The 9,612-nt window shown below is 42.2% G+C and overlaps 1 protein-coding gene across 1 annotated transcript; it reads left to right on the top strand.

Moving 5' to 3' along the window:
• Positions 1–2,882: 2,882 nt before the first annotated feature.
• On the top strand, positions 2,883–8,749 carry ACRV1 (acrosomal vesicle protein 1). The gene is made up of 4 exons (XM_027081853.1): positions 2,883–2,934; positions 5,105–5,440; positions 7,315–7,434; positions 8,195–8,749. Exons 1-4 carry the CDS (start codon positions 2,883–2,885, stop codon positions 8,317–8,319), a joined length of 633 nt encoding a protein of 210 aa, XP_026937654.1. The 3' UTR covers positions 8,320–8,749.
• The last annotated feature ends 863 nt before the right edge of the window (positions 8,750–9,612 follow it).

Consider the following 9,612-nt stretch of genomic DNA (forward strand, 5'->3'; position numbering starts at 1 on the left):
TAGAGGAAAGTCAGTTTAGAACAAGAGCAGTAAGAACGTAGGCAGGAAGACTAGAAGAAAAAAAGGTCTACCAGATAGCTATTACTAGAACTGCTGTGTATCCAGAAATGTTTCAGGTCACAGACTGTGTTCAGGTCTCCATGAGGCCCAGTCTGAGTGGTGTGTATTCTGACATGTATATGTCTAATTCCCCATCGTTTAAGGTTAAGGTTAAGGTAAACCGAATGAGGCCTGGTATCTCTCATCTCCTCTGTACTCTTTTCTCTCTGTTACTTTCTCCCGGACTTCTCAGCTTACTTATCCCCCATTTGGCCCCAAATAGTGGTCTCAGCACATGAGTCTAAATGACCTTTCAACTCAGCTCCCCATAGCTAATTTTCTCTGTCTCTCTGTGTTTCAACTGCATATTTCTAGGAGAAGACTCTGACTCAGTTCATCTTTTTTAACCAGGTCACAAACATTACAGGGGCTGAGTTGGCTAGTTCTTTGGTTCATTTGGGGCATTAGAAGTTGGAGCATTAACTCATCTGGGCAGGACCCGGAATACCTCTGGATGTCTTAGCTCCAGAACTGTTCAAGTTCCATAGTGAATTCTCCATCACCACACGGGTGATGGAGCTCTATGATGAGCTCAGATACTCACAGGTTGGACTTTAAAGTGCCAGACTACTGGACACAGGGAGAAGATTCCCAAAGTGGAGCCCAGTGAAAGTCAGCCTGGGTGGGGTTGGGGTATAGTTCTGTAAAGACAACCTTAAGAAGAGGGAGGAAGAAGTTGGAGGATGAGGTTTAAGGAGAGAACATTCAGGCTTTAAGGTCTTATCTGTTAATATTGTCACTCCTGGGGAGGCGTGAGGCAGGGATGTCCCAGAAAGTTCTGATAATTACAAAGAGAACTGCTGGCATACTCTAAACTGGTAGGTGGTATAGATAGCACCTCTTCCTTTCCACTAATTTCCACTGCTTCTATCAACAGAAGTCTGACTGAATGTGATCTCAGCTCCTAACTCACTCCACATCAAAAAAAGGAACTATTGATGGCATTCTGTGTCATGCCTTTCTCTCCTCCAGAGGAGTTGAGCCGCAGACCTGGAAATCCTAGTTTTGTCCTCCCACTCAAGCCAAGTAGGGTCGGCCTCTGCAACTTCTGATCCCTGAGGTCCTGCTTTCTCCCATTGACCCAGAATCTTCAGCCAGCCCACTCTAGGGGCTGTCTATACATCTTTCTCCATGAAGTAGAGTGAGGTCCAGAAAAGATAATTCATTTATTCCTTCATGCAGGAAAAATGCACCTGTTATGTGTCAAGCATGCTGTTAGGTAGTGAGGATACAACAGTGATCAAGACAGACTGGAACACCATTTTCAAGGAGCTTAAAGTCTAATGGGGAAGGGACTTCCCTGGTGGTCCAGTGGTAAAGAATCCACCTTCCAATGCAGGGAACACGGGTTCGATCCCTGGTTGGGGAACTAAGATCCCACATGCTGTGGGGCAACTAAGCCCACGCACCACAATTACTGAGAGAAGCCTGCACACCGCAACTAGAGAGAAACCCAAGCAGACGGTGGGCTGTAACGAAAAGATCCCGCATGCCTCAACAAAGATCCTGTGTGCTGCAACTAAGACCTGATGCAGCCAAAAAAAAAAAAAAATAATAAGGAAAATAAATACATAAAATAAATAAATATTTAAAAAAAGAAAGTCATCACACTTGCCTGCTATGTGTATTAAAAAAAAGTCTAATGGGGGAGACAAGCATTAAATAATTATAAGAGTGACAAATACATCTATTCTAGATCCAGCATTCAGTGGTACATGTAACAAAGTGGTCCAAGAGAGGTGGGCAGGGAAGAGGGAGGAGATGGGGGCTATGGTAGCTCTGCCACCCAATCCCCCAAAAGTTCTAGCTTAATACCAGGTGGATGCTTCACTGCATCCATCTTCTCAGCACTTACAGCTCAAGGCACAGCTTTCAAATATGTCTTGTAGATCCCTTTTCAATGTCCATATCACGTAAATTCTCCTGTTACCCATTTGAGTTTGCCATCTGTTTCCTGCCCAAACCATGATTGATATAGGTCATTATGAAAATACTATTAGCAGAAGTGAGCAGGGTTAAGGAAAAAGTATAATAAAGTTGGGGCATCCAGATCTAGCAACTGCAAGAAATCATCATCATTCCTAGGCCTGAGGGAGCAGGGGAAGGAAAACGTGTAACCATAGCCTGGTGGAGAGCTGAAGCCATGGAAGAGAGGACACCCTTCAAAAACTGTCACATCAAGACACATCAAGAACTGTGGCAGGAAGGTAATAGGAGGGATAAATACTTCCATCTCAATCCGTATGTATGTGTGTGTGTGTGTGTGTGTGTGTGTGTTCTCTTCTCCAATCTTCCATTGGCTAAACACAATCTAAAGCCAACCCCAACCAGCACTCAGGTGATCAACTCAAGAGAGATCATCCTTCTGGGGTCCAGGACCAAAAGGAAAAAAGGCTGATTTAGAGAGTCAAACAAAAAATAACCAGCTAATCACACCTCACTGTCAAGAACACTTTAAAAAGAGAGTAGATAGATTTTAAAATTTATTACATAGAGTATATGTTATTTTGGTAATATGAGTTTTTAAGGTAGGGCAGAGAGCCCCAATATACCATGGTGCATGAGCCTTCACACTACAATTTGCCATGGGTTGCCAGAGGTCCAACCTGCCTGATCGGGAGACATGAGAACCTCAGAGCACAACACATTGTGATGAATAATGGATTGTTTCTGAGGTTCTAGAATCCCAGACTCTGTGGCTCAGCACTGGGAGCTTCTGCTCACAGTCTTTTTCACGGCTCTCGGGTGCCCCGCACCAGGGTGCCCTCTCTCCCAAAATCCAGATGAAGAAATGTCTTCTACTAGTGAGTCTGTATCTGCTTGGATCTGCCAGAGGTAAGTCCTCTTGTCTTGGTTCTGGGTGGACATGTAAGAGGCACCTTTAAGGCATTTCAGCCCTTGAAGAAGGAAGGCCAGTATCTTAGTTACCCAAACTAATCTAACTCAGAATTAGGAGTAGCTGAACAAGTTCAACTCTGAGAGCTACTGAACCGGTGGTGGGTTCCTCCTAGTTATGGCTTCACCATCAGAGACTGGCTTAGCACAGTCTCGTTCCTAATACTTTCAGCTACTTGACATTGTATCTGATGCTCTGTGAAATGAGAAGATTGGTCTAGGGGTTCTGCAGAGGTCCAGTGAAGGTTTGCCCCCGTGAACTGAGTGTAAGGGATCCTTGTGTAGTTAATGTAGGAGGAGAGACATGAGGAGATGGGAGTGTGGTATGCCTGGAAAGTCATCCGAGAACACAGCATGGCTCTGGGCCAGAGACCTTACAAGCCACTCTTTCATTGGTCTATCCATCCAGTGGTATTTCCTCTTTCAGGACCCCCATTCAGGGTGGGCTCTGTTCCCTCCTTCCTCCTACAGGAGAAGTGAGAGGCCATGAGCTCTGAGCTGTCTATTAAATGACAAAGTGTTTTCTGTAATGTCAGTTCTCAGAGATTTTGTCTTTTGCTTTCTTAGCCTTTCAAAAGTTGACTGAGAAACGTAGCTACATAGCTACCAGATGGTAGTATGTCCTAGCCACTTTGTGAGGCAGTGAGTCATAAACTATAAGCATGACAAAGAAATTAGTGTGTTTTTCAAGCCTCCCTTCTGTATCAGAAATTTCTTTATTAAAACTTCTGTTAACTTTTGAAGGATCAGTCAAGAAGATGATATTTCTATAACAACTTTTTAAAATTAAAAATTCCTTAAAGCCTTAGTAAATCTTACCTTTCCTTTATCAACGTATTCTAATGCTAGCCTTTTGAAAGTTATTGATTGTAAGGTCTTCAAATCACTCAGAATACATACATACATACACACACACACACACACACACACACACAAATATATATATTTGCAGGATTCTTACAGAGCTAGAGTATTTTGGGGACTTAGGCCTCAAAGATCCTGTAATTCAGCTTTTGGCTAGGATTAATAATTTAGTCATTATAGTCTACTCACCGCCCTTCTCTAGGTTACTCAGTCTAAATCAGTTAGTCAAAGAGTAATAATTTTTTAAAAAAGTAATAATCAAATTGTCTGCTTGGTGCTACACTTAATTAAATGAAAGTTGTACTTAAGGATATTTGTCTGACAGCCACTAATAAGATGGATTAAATGTAGAAGAGAGTGGTCAGAACAGAACGACCAGCTAAGAGTTTTGTAATTCCAAATGCAAGGTCAGGAGGAGGGAAAACTAAAATTAGCTGAGCACTTGAGCGACGGACTAGGCACTTCACAGTTTATCTTATTGAATACTCATGACAACTCCGTAAAGTAGGTGTAAATGATATGTCACAAGGAATCTCAATTCAGGGATACAGAAGCAAAGATTGTTTTTATCTTAATAATTAACAGCAACTTGGCTTTGTGTCCCCAACTCACATGGATTGGGTTTGAGTGTGTGAAAGAACATGAACTTGCCAAGTAAAGGTGTCTCAGTGCCTTCTGGTAATTTTTGTGGGTTCATTAGATATTTGTCATCTCTAGTTTAAAATTTATCTTGTCCAAAGTTTAAAATCTTCCACCCTCAGTTTCAGCTAGAATTACTCAGCTACTGAAACAATTTGCTTTCTCTCCCCCTTGTATCTCCATGCTTACCTTTCACCCACAGAGGAACTGGAGGGAGGCTAGTGGTGGACTTCTGATTACATGAATGATGGGACATTGATTTCCTGATGTTGGCTCTGTCAGGGAGGCACAGTGCTTTTGGTGCTGGGTGAGGAGGCCCCCATGTGCCCACTCAGGGTACACAGATCCACACAAATGTTGTGGATCTTAAAATTCTTCCCTTCAATCACAGTGGTGGTCTCTGTGTTTCCTTAACACCCCTGTCCTTCATGGTCTCCCAGGTAATTGGTTGACTGCATCCAACATCTGCAGTATCTTCAGTGCTTGACCTAGGCCCCCAGAAACCTAGGAACCCCACAACATTAGCCTTGCTCCATAGGAAAGAACTCTTTATCCAGACGTCCTCTCTCACCTTTACCATCTCTCTTCTGTTATTTCTCCATCCCAGGAGCATCAGGTCAATCTGATGAGCTTCCTGGCTATCTGGATCATCAAGCTTCAGTTCAGCAACCTTCAGGTGACTACTTTTCACTTGAAAACCCTTCAGATGGTGAGGCTTTATATGAGACTTCTTCAGGCGAGAACACTTTGAGTGAGCATGGTTCAAGTGAGCACACTGTGGTTGAACACGCTTCAAGTGAGCATGCTGCAGGTGGGCATGCTGCAGGTGAACACGCTTCCAGTGAACAACCTTCTGGTGAACAGCCTTCGGGTGAAAAGACTTCTGGTGAACGGCCTGCAGGTGAACAGCCTTCAGGCATCCCGCCTTCAAGCACAATTTCAGGTGAGCCACATTTGGATGGGTGCCCATCCTTGACTTCAGGTGGGAAGTAGGTAACACATACAGAAAACCACTTTTAAGGAGTTTAGAAGAAAGAATAGTTCATACACTTCACAAACAGCTCTCCCAAAGAGAGCTGTTTACATTTTACATCTCTTTACATTTCTTTACAATAATGCCAGGTGGCAAGATCCAGGTTTGGTGGGGCCCTTTGGAGGTTAAACTGTTCAGAGGGCCCTCTTTAAGAAAAACCAAACAAATATAAAAGTACCAGCAGTCTCTCCAACTTCACTCTATGTAAGAAATTGTGAATACAGATGCCCACAGCTCCCCTGGAAGGGGCTCATGGAAGAAAACTTTGGTGAGCTTCATGCTAAATCTGCCTCTTAACAAACTATGTCAAAATGCTTTGCAAACCCTCTAAAGAGATGTCTAGCAGTGGAGCTGGTAGATCTTGGTCTTCATGTTTGAACACGGTGTCAATGGAAATAATAAACAATCAATAATAATAATAGAAAAGAGTTTCATCTGAGCCAAAGTGAGGACTATAGCCCAGAAGCCAGCTTCCCAGATTACTCTGAGAAACTGCTCTGGAGGAGCAGAGCTTTCAGCACAGTTCTATATCTTGTCAGAACAAAGAACATTAAACAAGTCAGGGATACATTTCTTCAAGGTTAAAAACAAACAAACAAACAAAAAGAACAGCACATACATGTACAGTATGGCCTTGGCACCTGGGAAGGGAGTTTTATCATCAATGGAGTACTGGAACTGGCATCCCATGAAGAGGGGTATTTAATCTTTATTTTTAACGTGGACATTTTTTACTTCTGGTTAATGTGACCTTTTCTTTAATAATTAAAGCAGTTGTTCAATAGGCCACAAAGAGGCTGTTTTAGTTAGCACAAAATTCAAGTTAACTAATGTATAAGCCAGAATAACTTCTCCATACCTCACTCAATATGTGAACATTTCTTTCATCAATGGAAAGTAAAGCATGCTGACACTTTTGTCTGTTAGATCCAGAAATAAGTTCCCAGGACAACTGCAATTCTTTGGCTCTTACTCAAAAGGGGTTCTTCAAGGAAGGAAAGCAAGATCCAAGTTTTAATGTCTCAAGATATTACCAGACATAGACACTTTATATTTCACCCCATTACATAAGTAGCAGTATTCCAAATTTTCAGATGAGAGAAGTTACATCATCCGGCTAGAAAGTAGCAAACCTTGGATTCAAACTTAAGTCTGACTCCAAAGCCCATATTTTTTCCACTTTATGCTTCCTTAATTAGGGAATTGGCAGTGGAGGTAGAGAGGCAATATGGAATCGCTTCAAAGAGACTGTGCTTTGTGACAAACTGACCTGACTGAAGGTCACTTTGAGAATAGAGAATTGATGTAATGTTTGCAACATTACAGCATTCTAACACAGCTTATTAATCAGTCAGATTTCACTGCAAGTGTTTGTGCCTTGTGATAAGTGAGAGTATGATGGGGAGTAGGAAAGGGAGCCAGTCACATGAGGAGCTCTATTGCTCCTATTGAGTTAAACACGGCAGAAGGGCATCTAATGATAAATGTCCGGGAAGCCACTGGGTGATGAATTAGAATAAAAGTCAGTACTAGAGAGATAAATGTGGGATTCATCAGTAATGAAAATCATAAATGAAGCAATAAGAATGAAGGCATTTCCTCTGGCACAGAAGAGAAAATATACTCTTTCAGACACAGAGCCCTCACATCCCTAACAAGAACCGGGAAATGAAATGTGTTGTATCCACCTACTTGTTGCCCATCATCCCTCCCCAGATGAGTGACTCAAGGCTATACAACCTGGATCCTAAGGTTATTTCATCAGGCTGATCTTAAATTTTCAGGCCCAGTATTAAATTGCCACACATGCTCTTATATGAATGACCAAGGAATATGTCTTCAAGGAGAGGGAGTCTGTTCCACTCAGAATTCCCAGCAGTGCATGTTAAAGAAGATCTTTGAAGGTATGTGGGGACTTCATGAGCCAGTCTTTGCCAGAGAACACATCAACCAGCTTGAGTACTGATGGGGAGGAGATAGGGTGGCAGGGGCCAAGGAGGGAACAGCTGTGATTCCACAGAAACTTGGAGATCCAGGAGAACCTTATCCTTTCAAGAATCAAGAGCAGAATTCCAGCTATTGAGGGAGAGGCCCTTCCCAGCAGGCTTACGATGTCTTAAAAAGAGGCAGGGAGATTGGCTGTCTCTTCCTATTAAAGAAATGTGTGGGTTTCCCCTTGAGACATTGACAGTAAGCTCAGGAATGTGTCTATCTTGTTCATGGCTATATATTCCTAGCACTTAGCACAATGTCCAGCCCATGGTAGGCATTTAGTAAAATTGAATACATGAGTTAAGTAATAAACAGTTGTCCACCAGTCTGTGTTCACAGGTTGGCAGACCTGTATATGTGTCTTCCTACACCTCTCTACCCTTACACTCAGTCCTCATCCTCAAAATAAGGAAGGGATCTTGGTTACTTCCATCCCATGAACTTCCCTTGACTGCCTGACTTCCCTTGTGGTTTGTCTGGTCCCTCACTAGAAAGAGTGGGCAACTGATCAGGGGAAGGGCCCAGAAGAAGCAGATGGAAGGGAGGAAGGAAAGAATATACAAGTTGGAGGACTTGGTCGTGCCTACATAGGGACACTGGGAACCATGGATGAAAGCTAAGATTGGAGGAGGAAGCTTTCTGCTCATTACAGTCTGCCTCTGCTTCTTTCAGGTGGAAAACTTCAATTCATTGTCCAGGGCTGTGAAAGCATGTGCCCATCCATGAACCAATTATCCCGTGGAACCAGGATGCAAGTTATATGCTGTCGGAATCAATCTTTCTGCAACAAGGTCTAGAAGCCTGTGCCCTTGCTTCCTGCTCTGAGTCAGGCAGCAAAAGTCCTCCATCACCCTACTGAACTCAATTTATATTTAGTTTCTTCCCCAGTCAAAAACTAATCACATCTTCCTCTGCCTGACTATCAGACAGGAAGCTCAAATATCTTTCCTCTCCTATCCATGCCCTGTTACACATTCTTCTCTGGCTTCCAACTTCCCTATCCCCTTACCCCATCTCTCAACATTCTTTTCTTTTTCAATAAATTCCACATGATTAAAGAATATAGACTCCAGACAGAGTCTTTTCCCATCAACCAGGAGCAGGGTCACTCTGAGCTTCCTTCTGCTCCACACAATAAAGTAGATCCATTTTATTTCTTTATTTTTCCTTTTTCTTTTGAATTTTATTTTATTTATTTTTTTATACAGCAGGTTCTTATTAGTCATCCATTTTATACACATCAGTGTATATAGGTCAATCCCAATCTCCAATTCATCACACCACCACCACCCTGCCTCTTTCCCCCTTTGGTGTCCATGTTTGTTCTCTACATCTGTGTCTCAATTTCTGCCCTGCAAACTGGTTCATCTGTACCATTTTTTAGGTTCCACATATATGCGTTAATATACGCTATTTGTTCTATTTCTGACTTACTCACTGTGTATGACAGTCTCTAGATCCAGCCACATCTCAACAAATGACCCAGTTTCGTTCCTTTTTATGGCTGAGTAATATTGCATTGTATATATACACCACATCTTCTTTATCCATTGATCTGTCAATGAGTATTTAGGTTGCTTCCATGAACTGGCTATTGTAAACAGTGTTGCAATGAACATTGGGGTGCATGTGTCTTTTTGAATTATGGTTTTCTCTGCGTATATGCCCAGTAGTGGGACTGCTGGATCATAAGGTAATTCTATTTTTAGTTTTTTAAGGAACCTCCATACTGTTCTCCATAGTGGCTGTATCAATTTACATTCCCACCAACAGTGCAAGAGGGTTCCCTTTTCTCCACACCCTCTCCAGCATTTGCTGTTTGTAGATTTTCTGATGATGCCCATTCTAACAGATGTGAGGTGATACCTCATTGTAGTTTTGATTTGCATTTCTCTAATAATTAGTGATGTTGAGCAGCTTTTCATGTGCTTCTTGGTCATCTGTATGTCTTCTTTGGAGAAATGTCTATTTATTCTTCTGCCCACTTTTGGATTCGGTTGCTTGTTTTTTTAATATTGAGGTGCATGAGCTGTTTATATATTTTGGAGATGAATCCTTTGTCCGTTGATTCATTTGCAAATACAATACCA

This window comes from Aethalodelphis obliquidens, unplaced genomic scaffold (assembly GCF_003676395.1).
Source record: "Aethalodelphis obliquidens isolate GAN/ISIS:26980383/991018 unplaced genomic scaffold, ASM367639v1 scaffold46, whole genome shotgun sequence".
In the NCBI taxonomy this organism is placed as follows: Eukaryota; Metazoa; Chordata; class Mammalia; order Artiodactyla; family Delphinidae; genus Aethalodelphis; species Aethalodelphis obliquidens.